The sequence below is a fragment of the Lynx rufus genome, unplaced genomic scaffold, assembly GCF_022079265.1.
Source record: "Lynx rufus isolate CCGP_SWC_20201006 ecotype Redwood Valley unplaced genomic scaffold, mLynRuf1.p SCAF_4, whole genome shotgun sequence".
In the NCBI taxonomy this organism is placed as follows: Eukaryota; Metazoa; Chordata; class Mammalia; order Carnivora; family Felidae; genus Lynx; species Lynx rufus.
In genome coordinates, this window is record NW_025814856.1 from 15123224 (window position 1) to 15140399 (window position 17176).

General features: G+C 48.9%; 1 protein-coding gene across 2 annotated transcripts; it reads left to right on the top strand.

The window, feature by feature from the left end:
* Positions 1-705: 705 nt before the first annotated feature.
* On the top strand, positions 706-16611 carry CCR9 (C-C motif chemokine receptor 9). Of its 2 annotated transcripts, none has more exons than XM_047097065.1 (3): positions 706-806; positions 8650-8694; positions 14431-16611. In XM_047097065.1, exons 2-3 carry the CDS (start codon positions 8674-8676, stop codon positions 15511-15513), a joined length of 1104 nt encoding a protein of 367 aa, XP_046953021.1. In that variant the 5' UTR covers positions 706-806; positions 8650-8673; the 3' UTR covers positions 15514-16611. The 2 variants fall into 2 exon arrangements, with proteins under 2 accessions (XP_046953021.1, XP_046953022.1); XM_047097066.1 differs by having other exon boundaries at positions 8653-8694.
* Positions 16612-17176: the final 565 nt, after the last annotated feature.

Here is a 17176-nt window from a genome sequence, read left to right on the forward strand (position 1 = left end):
AGTTTTAAGGTGTTTGTGACCCTCCAGCATTCCCCGTGTTCCTGGGTGTGTATCACATCCATGATTTTCTAAAGGAGTGCCACCGTTCAATAGGATTTTTAGACATCTGTGCTGCCTGCCATGGAAGCCACCAGCTACGGGTGGCCATCCAGATCTTATAATGTGGTTGGTGCGACTACGGGACTAGTTTCATTTCAATTAGTTTGAACTGAAAAAGGCACACGTGGCCACTAGCTACCGCATCGGCTGGCCCAGCTCTGTGGGTTGAGGTCCACCTGTCAAGGCCAAAAGGGGGTTACGTGGTAGTAGATGGAGCTGGGGGTGACGGTCCCACATCGGCCTGTCCAGGCAACACCGCCCGAGCAAACCTTGCACACCCACACCAGTAGCCTGGCAAGGCTTGTTTTTCCACAGCCCCTCCTTGCCCCTTTTCCCTGGAGTGGCCGTGCTGTCTAGGAAAAGACCTTTGTGTAGACCATCGGTCTGCGTGTGCGTCTTCAGAGAAGATGGTTTCCCTTAGCCCAGCACGTCTTGGCTTTTCACTTCTGGTTGCAAATCATCGATTCTGCTGATTGCTGAGGTTGCAGCTGGTGACTCCCTGCTCCCCACCCTCCCAGGCCACCCCACCAGTGACAACGCAGGTAGGGGTGGCCTGACTTCCTCTCTGGTGTTTTTACCGATATTGCCTGCACAACACTCGTAGAAGCCTTGCCCCTCATCCCAGGCAGAGAGCAGGCCAGCCCTTGCCCCCCGACGGAGCTGGTGGGACCCACCTTCTCCCGGAGCATCTCCCGCTGCCCTCCACAGTGAGTATCACCCTTCTCGGTGTCTCCTGTGCCCCTCACTCTTGTGTTTCCTCGATGGCTTCTAAAACCCAGGCTCTCACTCATTTGTTCAGTGGTCGTGAGCCCCAGGCACTTTGCTAGAAGCTTCCAGGAAGGCAAAGGCGAGTCCGGTAGTGGCCTGCCCAGGTTTCCAGGGATGAGTCAGAAGACTCCCTCCCACCCACACGTGTGAAGTAAAGGTTCGAGGCAGTGAGTTCTGTGATTTGTGACTTACAGGAGGGAGAAGCAGGTGCTCGGGACAGGTGACAAGAAGGGGGTCAGGACTGGGAAAGCGAAGCCCCCAGGAGGTCCTCGGGTCCGAGAGGCAGCCCCGCGGGACGGATGTTTGGGGCAGCCTTCTCCGTAGCAGGGAAAAATCGGAAACAAGCAAACTCCGCTCTAAGCGGTGACTGGTTAAGTGAAGTGTGGCATCGCCAGACAACAGAACACCCCCCAGCCATCCAGTCCGATGACAGCCCCGCGGTCACTGGTGTGAAACGTGAACCAGAAAGAGGGGCAACGAGAACGTAAGATAGAAAATGGGTTGTGTGGTCCGATTCCCTTCCCACTAAGGGTGCGTGTGTGGGAAAAAGTGCAAAGAAAGTGAACAGAGGCTGACCCAAGCCAGGGGTGTTTGAGCAGTGTTTATTTTCTTCCCCGTATACATTTGCTTTGGGTTTTTTTTTTTTTGGTTTTTCTGGTACATTACGAAACGTGCAAAATCTCCTTTATAATCGGAAGAAAAGCAAAGCTGCTTCGTTTTCAGTGACCCATCCGTGACTACGGCTGTGTCCTTCCAAACACCCCAACACTCTCCAGTTCTCTGTTCGCTATTGCTCTGCACCTGCCGTAGCTGCCAGGCCGGAAGGGCCACCGAGGAGCCCAGAGCTGGAAACGCGGGGCAACCACCAGCCCCCCAGGGCCCGTCTCCTCCTCCCCCTGCTGAACAGGCCCAAGTCCATCTGCCCTTTCAGCCCCTGGAGCTCGAAGCCTCTTTTCTCCATATCCGTCTATCTGCTCTGAAGGCTTCCTCCACACCCCCCCCCGCCCCCTCCCTCCCCTCCCAGCCAAGTTCAAGGACTCCCCACTCACAGGCTGCAGCGTCTACTGGGGGGCAGGGAGGCGGGCGCCCGACCCAGGCTTGGCGAGCAGCAGGCCCGAGAGACGGCTCAGAGACCCCACTTTCGTACGGGGGGTGGGGGGCGGGGTGGGGTGGCGGGCAGAGCTACCAACAAATAGATGATTCAGTCTCAGTGTAGCGAGTCGGACAAACGTGGAAATGAGACCTGAATTCCTGACTCCCGTCAGTATCTGTATCCAATTCACTGGCTACAGGGAGCAGGGACGGGAAAATGCTGCAGCCGCAGACGCTCCGCGATGGTTTTGTTTTATTTATTCACTTACGGAGAGCGAGCGAGCAGGGGAGGGGCAGAGAGAGAGAGAGAGAGACAGAGGATCCAAAGCGGGCTCTGCGCTGACAGGCTGACAGCAGTGAGCCCGATGCGGGGCTCAAACTCACGAACTGTGAGATCATGACCCGAACCAGAGTCGGAGGCTCAACCCACGGAGCCAAAGAGGTGCCCCTCCGTGATGATCTTCGTGGTGATTATCTAAGGACGGCAGGGAGCAAAAACGCATGGCCGGGGGCAGTAACGGATGCCAGCCCAACTTTTCTCATAGGTTCTTTTTTTTTTTTTTTTTTTAATGAATTAGCAGCCCTCCCTTCCCCCCCACCCCCACCAAGGTTCCTGTACACGCTTCCTGTTTTCTGGCCTTCATGCCTTTGTTGATATGTTTCCCTGTCCTCGAGCAGGGTTCCCTCCCCTCATTGCATGTCTCCATGCTCTCCAGCCTTCAAGGGGTCAGCAAAAATGTCACCTCCTCAGGGAAGCCCTCCCGAGTTGCACTGGAGTCATGACTTCTGCCTCCTAATTCCCAAAGCGACTCGTAGCATTTAGCCTTGCTGGTATTTTGCAGCGATGAGGAGCTCATTACCCTTGAATGTGAGCTTCTGGTCGACTTGGATCATGTCTCATACAGAGTTCAAGCCAGCAGGTGTTTCAGGTGTCAAGACACATTGCAGGGGTGAGCCGGGGCGGGGGGGGATGAAGCATGTTCCCTCTCCTTCCCACAGAGCTCTCTGCATTCCGCAAAGAGCATTGCACTTGACCTTTGCCACGGGGCCCTGCAGGAGGCTGGGCTCTCACCTCCATTTTACAGCTGAGGAAACTAGGCATGTCACTTCTTGCCAAGGTCTCCCAGGCAGAAAGGGCTGGACCAAGGGACAGACGGGGGCTTTCAAATGGGGGTCCATCGTGCTCCCCCCACCTCAGCCCATTATGCTACAGCACAGGGGCAGGCTTCGCAGATCCCAGCGGTTGCAGAACCGTAATGGGGCCACCGGGAGCACCACCGGGGAGAGACTGGGGCCACACTGAGCCAGACGCCAAAGAGCACTCCCAGCAGACCGGAGAGGGGCCTGCTTTCAGGACGCTTTGTTGTGTGTGGGTGTTTGCCTCCTTCTCAGGGCCGAAGAGAAAATGAAAGCGAGCTTGGAGACTTCGCAACTGGTGCAATGAAATCTTTGGAAAGTATTCTGATGGAGGAGAGAGGGGATACGTGGAGAGCCGTCAGCAGCGTCTTTCTTTTAAAAAAAATTTTTTTTTAACATCCATTTATTCTTGAGAGAGAGAGAGAGAGTACAAGCCGGGGAGGGGCACAGAGAGAGGGAGACACAGAATCTGAGGCAGGCTCCAGGCTCCGAGCTGTCAGCGCAGAGCCCGACACGGGGTTTGAACCCACGAACTATGAGATCATGACCTGAGCTGAAGTCGGACGCTTGACCGACTGAGCCACCCAGGGGCCCCTATTAGCAGTGTCTCCGTGAGCCAGAAACGCATTTATCATAGCAGAAAAAGAAACCTTCACGGAAAGCTGATGGAGGCTCTCAAAGTTGCAAACCGAAGCTGCCGAGAATTTGATTACTAGTCCTGACTGCCTTCCAGTCCCTTCACTGGGGCAGCTGCGGGTACCTCCTGGGGATGAGATCTGCAAACAGGTGTATGGAAGGGAAGAGAACTGGGGCTTCTTAAAAAAAAAAAAAAAGGTTGGCAAGTTATTTTTATGATAGTTCTTAAAATAAAATTTCATGCACAAAGGAACATATTTAAATAGTTTACATAACCTAAAGGAAAAAAAAACGAAAGTCTCAGTTTCCACGGGTCATAATTGTTCAAGCTCCTTGCAGAAAATGTTTCAGTACTGATGAGCAGTGAAGTGTGTAACTTTTACATTTTTTTTTTCTTAAAGACCGTGCAACACAGTCTTCTACCTTGCCTTTCTACCTAATACTCTTGGTGACCTCCTTATATCAGCGTGAGGTCTATTTTATTCCATTTATGGGTGACTTCTGTAGGTTTTTTTTTTAATGTTCACTTATTTAGTTTGAGAGAGAGTGAGTGAGTAGGGGAGAAGCAGAGAGAGAGGGAGAGAGAGAAAATCCCAAGGAGGCTCCGTGCTGTCAGCACAGAGCTCGAGGTGGGGCTCGAACTCACGAGCCGAGAGATCATGACCTGAGCTGAGATCGAGAGTCCGACGTTTAACTGACCGAGCCCCCCAGGCGCCCCCAGGCTCCTTGTGTTTTATTGAAAGCTGTATCAGAATATTGCCAATTGTTGGGTATTTAGGTTGTTTCCGTTTTTTTTTTGTTCTGCAAAAAAATTGCCACATACATCTCCATATACGTATCTTTATTTAGGCTCTTTTGTGAAAACAGCAATAGAACATGTTCCCAGCAGATGAAGTGCTGAGTCAGGGCTGTTGTGCTTTGTAAATTTGACAGATGTAGCTTAATACTCCGAGAAGGTTGCACAGGGCAAGAGGGCAGGAGAGGTGCAAATGTCAACCATCCTGTCTCCAGCATCGGGGAAACCCAGGAGGGCTTCATTAAGGAGGTGACTTTTTTTTTTTTTTATTTGCTGGCCCTTGAAGGCTGGAGAGCACGGGGACACGCAATTTATACTCCCCACAGCAATGTGGAGGTCTCTTCCCCAAACCCTTACCAATATCATCATTAGTCTTTATTTTCAACCTAAAACTAACTAGCTATAATGAACCATAACCAAAGCCACTCTTTCTTCTTTATGTGGCTTCTTTCCTTGGGAGCTTGTTTTCGTTGATATTATCTGGCGAATATTCAAGTCTTTATTTAAATTTCTTTTTTAACGTTTATTCATTTTTGAGAGACCGAGAGACAAGAGTATGAGCAGGGGAGGGGCGGAGAAAGAGGGAGACACAGAATCTGAAGCAGGCTCCAGGCTCTGAGCTGTCAGCACAGAGCCCGGACGCAGGGCTCAAACCCATGAACAGTGACATCATGACCTGAGCCGAAGTTGGGTGCTCAACCGACTGAGCCCCCCAGGCTCCCGAATATTCAAGTCTTTTTATGCAGCTACTAGAAATATATGTGGTTTTTTTCTGGCTAATTAATGTCTCGAAAACCAATCTCTCTGTTCCCCAAGCTGTAATAAAATTAAACGAGCTGAGTGAGGAAGATCCAAAGTTAACTGGGCATTTCAAAAAAATGATTTATTGGTTCAGAGCATGATTCAGGGAGGAAAAAAAAGAGGATGGTAAAGTCAACGGGATCGTATGTAATTTGGGGAGTCGCCCTCTGAGAGGAGGTAAACACCCTTTCCTCATCAAACATCCACCCGCTAATTTCAGCAGCCATTGGCGAGTTTCTAATCCCAGGATTCCTTTATATATGTATTAGTTGGCACTGCGAGAAGAGGTTTTTCACCTCTTTGTTCATGTTTTCATTTATTTTCATTAGTACGGACTCCTGGATCCTCACGTAGTTGGGCGTGCTACGAGGATGGCCATCGTGATTTAATTTGGTGCCCAAGTTGCCTCTGATTTGGCTGGCGGGAGCCCCATCGAGTTGGCAGCTATGTCCTTTTGGCGGGTCCTCCTGGTCCTTTGAACACCTGCTTGCTTCCTGATGCAAAAAATCAGTTCTGGGTGCATCTTGCAATTGCCCTAGCTGTGGAATCAGACATTTCTCCAGAGTCCTGCTTCCTTTCGGTGGAAGAAGGTATTTAGAGACCAAGATCAGGGCACTAGGTGCTTGTCTGCTGGGTCATTGTTTTGGGGCCCTCGGGGGACAGTGCCAGGAAATGTGTGTGAAACACAAATACATGTGCATATACACATAAATTATCTGTCTCTATCATCTATCATCTATCATCTATCATCTATCAATCTGTCAGTCTAATCTGTCTATTATCTATCTATCCACCTATTATCTATCAATCTATCAATCAATCTATGTATCTGTCTATAATATGTCTATTATCTATTATCTATCTGTATATCTATCTCATCTATCATCTATCTGTCATCTATCTATCCATCTATCATCTATCAATCTATCAGTCTATCTATTTATCTATCTCTAATCTGTCTATTATCTATCTCTCCACCTATTATCTATCTATCTATCATCTATGTATCTGTCATCTATAAATCTATCAATCTATCTGTCTACAATCGATTATCTATCTATTATCTATCTATCTATCTCATCTATCATCTATCTATCAATCATCTGTCTATTATCTATTTATCATCTATGTGTCTATCATCTATCAATCTATCAGTCTATTTATTTATCTATCTCTAATCTATTATCTATATATCCACCTATTATCTATCTATCTATCTATCTATCATCTATCTATGTATCTGCCATCTATCAATCTATCAATCAAACAATCTATGTATCTGTCTATAATATGTCTATTATCTATCTATCTATTATCTATCTATCTATCTATCTCATCTATCATCTATCAATCATTTATCTTCTATTATCTATCTATCTATCTATCTATCTATCTATCTATCATCTATGTGTCTATCATCTATCTGTCTATCTCTCTAATCTAAGCTTGAAAACCCGAGTTCATCTTGAGCCCTCAGTTCCGTGAGAATGGCACAAGGCACTCCAAGGCATTTTCAAGAAGCAGCTGGCAAGAAGGTTTCAAGGAAGAAGTTCTGGCTGCCTTCCTCCCCACCTGCTAAAGGCCAGATAGGACTCTGAGGAGGGAAGAAGCCAGAAAATTTCCATTAGCTCTCACTCACTTTCTTTTCTTAACTTGAATCATTTTACTGAGGTCCAACTACAAAAGACTACATTTACAGTGCAGACTACAAGCTCTGACATACGTATACCCGTGAAACTTGCACGTAATGAGTATCATGAGTATATGTGTCACCCCCGAAGGCTTCCTTGTGAGCCTTTGTGCCCTCGCTCACCTCACACCCTCCCCCGCCTCTTCTCCCTCTCTCACCAGGAAATCACTGGTCTGTGTTCTCTCACGCTAGATTAGTTTGCATTTTCTAGAATTTTATGTAAGTGGAATCACGCTGTATGCGTGCTTTGGTCTGGCTTCTTTATGTGGCATAATTATTTTGAGATTCATTCGTATGACTGTGAGTATCAGTTGTTCATTCTGATTCCATTGTGTGGCTATGCCCACGGTCCACGTATCCCTTCCTGATAATGGATAGGGTATCCAGTATTTGGGTTATTTCCAGTAATTGCTATTGCAATAGAGCAGCTATGAACATTCCTGCATCAGTCTTTGTGTGGACAATGCTTGCCTTTTTCTTAGGGAAGGACATCGCAGGGGGATGGTTAGGTCACGTGCTGGGTGGATCTATAACTTTTTTTTTTAATGTTTATTTACTTATTTTTGAGAGAGAGTGAGAACACAAGCAAGGGAGGGGCAGAGAGAGAGGGAGACACAGAATCCCAAGCAGGCTCCAAGCTCTGAGCTGTCAGCACAGAGCCTGACATGGGGCTTGAACTCACGAACTCTGACCTCATGACACGAGCTGAAGTCGGACGCTTAACCGACTGAGCCACCCAGGCGCCCTTATGTTTAACTTTTTAAGAAACTGACAAACGGTTTTCCAAAGTGGTTGTACCACCGTTAGGTGCTCAAAACCACCACACTCTCAGAAAAGGAGGATGAGTCATGATGTTGTGTTGTAGAAAGGAAACCAACAGGTGAGGGTTGAATCTATGAAGGAGAATTGTTTTATTCTGAAAACTTGGGGTGTGGTACTAGACGTGTTTCTTGGGAACTTTTCCTTGCTAAAAATATAAAAAGAAATGCCCGGCTCAGGCTGAGACACGTCCTCGAGTGCAGTAAGCTATTGTTCCCTTAGTCATACAGGGGTGGGTTTACAGAGATTCAAAACACATACGCACAACAGCCGAGATTTATGGAAGTCAGCTTGGAGGCCCTTTGCATTAGGGAACTACCTTTTTTTTTTTTTGCTAAACCAAATCTGGGACTTCCAGGAAATAGGGCCCCTTTTCCCATCCTGGGCTTACAAATGAAGCATGTAGGTAGGTGCTGGGGCCCAGAGAGGTCTCAAGCCAACCTCTGTCCTGTGATCTTCAGGAGCCCTCTGGTTGCTAAAATAAGGAGGGGGCATTTAGCAAAACAGATCCTGAGAAGTGGAGTCGAGAGCAAATGAACTCAGGTAAAAAGAACGCTGGGAAAACATGAAGTCCCCAAAAGGGCTCTTAGGGGAGAGGTTTCTCTCGTTTCTATGTTGACAACCAAGATCATTTTGGAATCTAGAATATTTGGCTTGGTGTCGATGTAATATGGACTGTAACTCTCGCCTGGGATTTTTATATTTTTTGCACGAGGACAAACAGATATAACCTCCAGTCTCCATCGTTAGGCGTTTATTACTGTTCATTTATAAGACAGACCTCTTTTTGATTTTTGCCTTCTCTTCCTAGAAGCAAGCTTGCATCTGACCCATCATGGTGCCCACAGAACTCACAGTGAGTATCGCCATGTTCCTCAGGCTCCTCGAAATGCACTGTCAGAAAGTGGTCCAGGTTCATTCTTCTGCATGTCTCCGTCCAGTTTTCCCAGCACCACTTGCTGAAGAGACTGTCTTGATTCCATTGGATATTCTTTCCTGCTTTGTCAGAGATGAGTTGGCCATACGTTTGTGGGTCCATGTCTGGGTTCCCTATTCTGTTCCATGGATCTGAGTGTCTGTTTTTGTGCCAATACCACACTGTCTTGATGATTACAACTTTGTAGCATAGCCGGAAGTCCGGGATTGTGATGCCTCCTGCTTTGGTTTTCTTTTTCAAGATTGCTTTGGCTCTTCGGGGTCTTTTCTGGTTCCATACAAATTGTAGGCTTATTTGTTCCAGCTCTGTGAAGAATGTTGGTGTTATTTTGATAGGGATTGCATTGAATGTGTAGATTGCTTTGGGTAGTATCGACATTTTAACAATATTTGTTCTTGTAATCAATGAGCATGGAATAGTTTCCCCCCACCCTTTTTTTTTGTGGAAATGCACTGTCATCTTGCCTGTTTTTTTGGAGGGCGGCAGTGTGGGAAGGAACCTGCTGTGGAGGAGAGATTTCTCTGTGTGGGTTCCCAGGGGTAAGGTCTCTGCCGAGCAGTGCCCCATATGGGTGGCCAATGCCAGCACAGAGGGCTTTACAAACTTGAAAAACCGGAAGAGCCTCAGGGTTTGTGGTGAAGTGAGAGGAACACACTATTTTAGATCTCATTAACAGGTAAGAGTTTTTATGATTGGATGTGTCTGTTCTGAAACTAAGACAAAGGAGGATATGGGACAACCCTGAATTTGTGGGGGTTTTTAAATGTTTATTTATTTTTGAGAGAGCATGAGTAGGGAAGGGGCAGAGAGAGAGAGAGAGAGACATGTCGGGAGAGGGAGAGGGAGAGAGAGAATCCCAGGCAGGCTCCTTGCTGTCGACACGGGGCTTGAACTCACAAACCGTGAGATCATGACCTGAGCCAAGATCAAGAGTCGGATGCTTAACCGACTGAGCCACCCAGGTGCCCTCATCATTTGTTTCGAATAAACCTGTGGTGAGCACATCAGTTCTGTCTCTTACACAACAGGACATAGGCTTTTCAAAAACCACATAAGAGCCTATATTTCTCTAAATGAGACAAAGAGGCTAACGAAAATACTGGGTAAAGCCATCATCCAGAGAGTCATTTGGGATTTTGTAGCCAAATGTAATCAAGGACAGAATCACATCAAATTGCTCCGTTTTTTGCCGTCCTCATAAACGCCTCACAGAAATATCTAACTGGTTTAATTTTGCTTTTCTCAAAGAGAAAGTCTGGGTTTTACAAGTCGGTGGTTGAAATCAAGCCTTCTTAGTGGGGCTAACAGACTGCCCTTCAAGGTACACTGGTCTAGGAGTTCCAAGGTCCACGGAGCTTGGTGGTCACAATTGTTGACCTTAGACAAGTCGGCGATGCCACGCTAATGATGTTTAGTATTGCATGTGTATTGTTGCATATACCTAACAAAAAAAGAGACGATTAACTTGGATCTGCTGAAGTAAACGAGGTAAGTCTACTTTTCTGACCAGAATCAGACCCTTCGTTTCTCCTGTAGTTAGAATTTGCCTTTCATCCCGGATGCGGTGGAAACAGCTAGGTTGGGGCAGCCGAGTCGGGGCTGTGTCTCAGCCCGATTCGGTTTTGTCGTCTGGGATCTCGGAAGCTATCTAGACCCTGCAAGGCAGGCCCAGAGAGGAAGAAAAATACACCCCGATGATGACCTCTTATGGTCAAGAGGTGCCCAGCAGCATCTAAATGGGGAAAAGATGGGGCTCTTAATGGCTATTGGCAAACAGCCCATGACATCCCAGTGGCCACTCTTCCAAGGAAGGGCTGTGCGCCGGTCAGTACCCAGGACGCCGCCTTCCTTCGACCTCACAGCGAAGGCAGAGCCATGTTTGCGGATGAGGAAACCGAGGCTGGGAGGGTGGGGGAGGGGTCAGGGTCATGGCGAATTGGAGGAGGAGACCTGCAGAATGCTCTCAGTGCCCACAGTATCCCCGGGGTGCTCCCTGTAGACAATTGTCAAAGGCGCTGAGATTCAGGTCTTACTGTTTGGAAGTCTTACTTCCTCAAGTGTGGGGACAGGGCGCCCTAGAGACGGAGGGCGGCCATTCCCGCTCCTCCTGACCAGCTCACGTCCCTCCCTCCCTCCCTCCCTCCCTCCCTCCATCTTCCCTCCCGCACCCCTTCCCCCACGCAAGTGCCCACTTTGGTGCTGAGAAGAAATAAGGGATGTGGCCTCGCAGGACACGGGCTTTGCCCTTGGCCCTGTTCTCTGCCTAGAGGTGCAGGCGACGGGCCTGGGGCTGATAGAAGCCTTCCAGCCTTCCGGAGATAACCTGAGTCAATGCAGGAGGCTCCTGAAAATCCGGAGGCCTTCTTCCTGCCCCAGAAGATGCTTAGCCCTTGATGCTTGGCCCTGCTTCTTCTTCTTCTTCTTTTTTTAAAAAAAATTTTTTTTTACATTTATTTATTGTTGAGAGACAGAGTGCAAGCAGGGGAGGGGCAGAGCGAGAGGGAGACCCAGAATCAGAAGCAGGCTCCAGGCTCTGAGCTGTGAGCACAGCCCCGATGTGGGGCTTGAACTCATGAACCGTGAGATCATGACCTGAGCCGAAGTTGGACGCTTAACTGACCGAGCCACCGAGGTGCCCCTCTTTTTGCTTCTTTAACCAAGCTTAGCCTGGGGTTTCTGTACGTTTCTACTGTGCAGAGCTGGCCTAAGGGGTCTTGTCTGGTGACTGTAACTGGGCTACAAGCTTGGCCGAGCTTCCCAATTAGAAAGGGGCCCTGATATGGTTCACGAGGGAAAAAGAGACCCTTCCCTATTCTTCAAGAGATACGAAAGCCTTTCTTCACATCTCCTTTGTATTTAAAGGCCTAACGTCTTGGGTAGGTCTTAGTGAGTAGGACAGAGATGTCTATGAAGAAGCCCCTGGAGGCCCTGCTCTCAGGGGAGAGAGTGGACCCCACGAGGGCTCCTTAGACACCACCTTGATGGAGACTTTAGGAAGGGTGCCCGGGAGAATGTGGGAAGTTGTTCTAGGCATTGCCCAAACTAGAAGGTTCTGGCATGGGCTCCTGGATGGGAAATAGACTGGAAACATGCAGATTAGCCTGTCATTCCACCGATTCTCTCCTGGGATCTCTTCCTGCTGTGCAAGGCTCCGAGAGCAGCCTGCCTAGGTAGCTTCTCCAGCAAGAACAGTGTCTCTAGGACGGCTCAGAGAGCAGGTGAGCTGGAAGGAAGGAATTCATTATCTCAGAGTCCTCATGGAAGCCTGAGCCCTCATCTGAGAGAGGTCTTCCTGTCCTGGAAATGTGAGGATTACGTCACACACGCACGTCACGGCGTCGGCACTGGGTCTGGCATGCACTAGGCACCCCAGCTATGGCGAATAAAATACGTTGGTAAATAGTGCCGTTTACGTCTGCTGGGAAGTTTTCGAAGGATACCGTGTCTAACATCCAAAGGATATATACCCATCACGCATGTCCAGAGCTAGAAGCGCGAGTCCCAGCATGCTGGGGGGACACGTTTGCCCAGGACTCCCCTAGCCTGGGAGGTGGACTCTTCCTCATAAAGGCAGCCAAACCTTTCATCTTGTATGGATGATGTAGGCCTACCTTGGTCTTCACAACAAATGTGGCCTTGACGACACGTATATAAATCTAGGTTTTTTGTGTGTGTGAGTCAAACCACTTTTAAAATACGCCTGCGGGGGGTGGGGGGGAGTCCCTAACTAAATATAGTTCTATGCTGGACCACCGGGCCCTCCACCCTCAGCCAACCGGAGAACACACGCCTTGGGCTTCAAGCGGGACACATTCTGGGGGTCAGCGCTGGGGAGTGGTGGTCGTGCCCGCTTACTGGGCAGTGGAGAAGGCTGGGTCTCCTGGGGCACTGGAAATGCTGAGGTCCCCCCTTCCCCCCGCCACCCCCTGGGGCTGTATCTGTGGATGGGGACGCTGTTTCCCTCCCGGATTTATAGCTTGGGGCTCAGGTGCATGTGACAGTCTGTTAAAAGTATTTGATCACCCCCAAAAAACGTAAAAAAGAAATAAAAGAAGGAAGGAAGGAAGGAAGGAAGGAAGGAAGGAAGGAAGAAGAGAAAAGGGAAGGGAAGGGAAGAAAAGAAAAAAAAAAAGAAGAGAAAAGAAAAAAGAAAAGAACCTCTACAAAAGCAGTTTCACGCTTACTCATTGTGTGGATTCACAGTTAACACCTGCTCATCTGCACGAGCAGATGACTTTTCCCCAAAATGTCACCGTGCCGACCCATTAAAGCTACACTGATCCCCATCTTGGGGTCTCTGTGTTCTTCATATTCTTCCTTCCCACCCTAAAAGTTCTTTTTGCTCCAAGTCTACGCAAGCCCCACCTCTCAGGGGACAACCTCCCTGGGGGGCCACGACGATGCCAGGCTGCCAGGTTTGGCTTTGGGAGAAGTCTCCCGGCATCCTCACCAAAATATGTGTCTCCCAGGGAATCTGTCCTCCCAAGACACTGGGTTTCTGGGTAATGGCTGAAGCTGGAGGGAAATCTTTATTTTTTTTATTAAAAAATTTTTTTAATGTTTATTTATTTTTGAGAGGGAGAGAGAGAGAGTGTGAGCAGGGGAGGGGCAGAGAGAGAGGGAGACACAGAATCTGAAATGGGCTCCAGGCTCTGAGCTGTCAGCACAGAGCCCGACACGGGGCTCAAACTCACAAACCATGAGATCATGACCTGAGCTGAAGTCGGATGCTTAACCGACTGAGCCACCCAGGCGCCCCTTAGAATTCTTAACAAAGTTTGAATAAGGGATCCTGAAAGCTATGTAACCTGTCCCAGTGCTTGTGCATGTATGTGAAAGGGTATGAATGAGTGTGTGCATGTGAGTGTGTGTGTGTGTGTGTGTTGCTGTTTCAGGAGCAGAGGATACATAGTTTGCAGGAGGCTCAGAAGAATCTGGACCCAGAAAAGTTTAGGAGCCTCTGAGGACCTTTATGGAAGAATGGAATAGAGAGGAGAGGGGTGCCTGGGTGGCTCAGTCAGTTAGGCGTCCGACTTCAGCTCAGGTCATGATCTCACTGTTCGTGAGTTCGAGCCCCGCGTCAGGCTCTGTGCGGACAGCTCGGAGCCTAGAACCTGCTTCGGATTCTGTGTCTCCCTTTCTCTCTCTGCCCCTCCCCAGCTCGCACTCTGTCTCTCCCTCTCTCAAAAATACATAAATATTAAAAAAAAAGTTTTAAAAACTTAAAAAAAATGGAATAGAGAGGAGAAATCAGAATCATTCAGAGTTCAATACAGGTTTGTGCCCATCATTGGTCCCAAGGGGGTCCTACCACATCCGATCACTTGTCATGTGTCCTGTAACTGTTCATGTGTGCCCTCCACCAGCAGGTGGGTTCCACGAGAGCTGGAACCACATCTGACTTACCCACTACTGTGTTTTTGGCATGCATGCGGTACCTGACACGGAATAGGCGTGCGAGAGATAGTCATGGACTGTATAAATCTGTTGTGATGTGGGCAGATGCCCTCAGAAATGCCTGCTTGCCCTGCATGCATTTCTCTGTCTCGTCGCAGATTTTGGGGGCTGGGAGGGTCACGGGGTCCGGGCCCCCGCCGTTCTGAGATCCTCCGAAGGATCGTCCTTGACCTGATGGTGTCTGGTGTCTCCTTGCAGGGTCTTGTCTCTAACATGTCTGACGATTACAGCTACCATCCCACGTCTCCTCTGGATGACTACCTAAACCTCCCTGAACTTTACTGTAAGAAAAACAACGTCCGGCAGTTTGCGAGCTACTTCCTCCCGCCCTTGTACTGGCTCGTGTTCATCGCGGGCGCCTTGGGCAACAGTCTGGTCGTCCTTGTCTACTGGTACTGCACGAGAGTGAAGACCATGACCGACATGTTCCTCCTGAATCTGGCAATTGCTGACCTCCTCTTTCTCACCACGCTTCCTTTCTGGGCCATTGCCACTGCGGACCAGTGGAGATTCCACACCTTCCTGTGCAAAGTGGTCAACAGCATGTACAAGATGAACTTCTACAGCTGCGTGCTGCTGATCATGTGCATCAGCGTGGACAGGTACATTGCCATCGCTCAGGCCATGAAAGCGCAGACCTGGAGGCAGAAAAGGCTCGTGTACAGCAAAATGGTCTGCTTTGCTGTCTGGGTGCTGGCGGCCATGCTCTGCATCCCCGAAATCCTGTATAGTCAACTCAAGAAGGAATCTGGCATTACCATTTGCACCATGGTTTACCTTAGTGACGAGAGCACCAAAGTGAAGTCGGTGGTCTTAACCTTGAAGGTCGTCCTGGGCTTTTTCCTTCCTTTCGTGGTCATGGCCTGCTGCTACACCATTATCATCCACACTCTGTTACAAGCCAAGAAGTCATCCAAGCACAAGGCCCTGAAGGTGACCGTCACCGTCCTTACTGTCTTCTTCCTATCTCAGTTCCCCTACAACTGCATTCTGTTGGTGCAGACCATCGATGCCTACGCCACGTTCATTTCCAACTGTGCCATTTCCACCAATATTGACATCTGCTTCCAGGTCACTCAAACCATCGCCTTCTTCCACAGTTGCCTGAACCCCGTGCTCTATGTTTTTGTGGGCGAGAGATTCCGCCGGGATCTTATGAAGACCCTGAAGAACTTGGGTTGCATCAGCCAGGCGCAGTGGGTCTCGTTCACGAGGAGAGAGGGAAGCGTGAAGCTGTCGTCCATGCTGCTGGAGACGACCTCGGGAGCGCTGTCCTACTGAGGGGTCTTGGCTCCGACGTGGAGGGCCCTCTCGGAAGTAATGAGAAATACAAGTACAGCTTCTCCACTGATGGGACCAGAAGGAAACCAATGAAGAAAAAGAAAAAGGAAATGGGGGGTGGGGGGAGAAAAAGCCCAGAAAGGGATGAATTTGGACAATTACTTTAGTTAGAATTTCTAAGTCAGAGTTTTCCACATGGACTGGCCATCCCGTGAGACCATGGACTGACTCTTGGCTGCAATGTGTACAATTTTCAGAGAAGGACCAACAGACAGCTCTTTAGACCACCCTGGCTTCGTCCCTCGTCTGAGCATTAATGCAACTGGAAAAGGCGTTCGATTTTCCCAGTATACTGCGGATGGCTGTGGCTTCGGTTCTGAAGCCACCCCTTCCAAAAGGAGACACGGACCCACTGGCCGCTGCCACCAGGAGTCCACAAAAGCACAAGGTTTCCTGAAAACTTCCATCTTGGGGGGGGAATTTCTGCCGTGACTTTGGGGCCTGGTGCCCATGCCAGGTCTTCTAGATTCTTGATCAGAATCTTTTCAAACAACCTCAGATCGTCTCCTCTGGTCTCCTTGATCTGTTCTGGGCCAGGGAGGGACCCTGAGCCTCTTTTGAACTACCTGCTTGACTAGCCAGTGAGCCCCTGGACTAGTAGCCATATCTGAACGTCATCCCTATTCTCTCGGTGCTCCCGTGTCCATTTCTGGGTCCTGCCGGGGGGTTCTGTGACTCCACAGAGTCTGCACAAGGACTCCGCGTATCCACTCGTGTCACGGGGGCGGTCAGCCTGTGCGGGGACTCTGAGAACCCGAGCGCCCTGGCTCTGTTGTGGGCTCAGTCTGCCAGGTAGCTTTTGTGATGGTCCACTTTTCCACTTCCCATAAAACGGGTTGGTTTTACGGACCCTCTTGTTTCTCAGGCGGCTGGGAGGAGACCTGCGTCCACGCCGCTCCTTTTCTTAATGGATAGCGCTCACATGTTCAAAAGCTTTCGATTTAGAGATTAGGCTGGAAAAAAGTAATAGAATTCACTTTTGCTTTGTTTCTTTTAACTATTTGGCTAGCACATTTGAAAACATTTTATAAGGGCCCCTGGGTGGCTCAGTCGGTTGAGCATCCGACTTCGGCTCAGGTCACGATCTCACAGTTTGTGGGTTCGAGCCCTTCATAGGGCTCTGTGCTGACAGCTTGGAGCTTGGAGCCTGCTTTGGATTCTGTGTCTCCCTCTCTTTCCTGTTTGTGCTCTCTCTGTCAAAAATAAGTAAAAATTAAAAAACATTTGTATATTAGAAAAGTGTTTTTTAATGATCATTACAAAAATACCCATACTTGTCACTTTCTTCACTGTCTCTGTATTTTAAATGTGTCCAACTGAAGATCCAAAAGCCATGTTAGAGGGTGAGGAATAAAGGTGGGATAAGGAAATAAAATCTCCAAAATACTTTAAAGCCATCTTGGCTGCCTGGTCTTCCTCTCTCCTCTGGTCAAACTTATTTCCCAGGCTTGTCCCAGTTAGCCCAGTGGGATTTCCAAGGGGGGGGGGGGCATTCGAGCAGCCCACGAATCACCCTGGCTTTGCTACTTGCTCTAGAGGAAGCATCTGATTTTCTAGGTGTGCTATGAATTACTGTGGTTTCAGTCCCAAGACCATGGCTTCC

Coding starts and splice junctions, on each gene's coding strand:
- CCR9 (XM_047097065.1), top strand. CDS start 8,674: ATGGTGCCCACAGAACTCACA. Junction 8,695..14,430: donor TGGTGCCCACAGAACTCACA/GTGAGTATCGCC, acceptor GTCTCCTTGCAG/GGTCTTGTCTCTAACATGTC.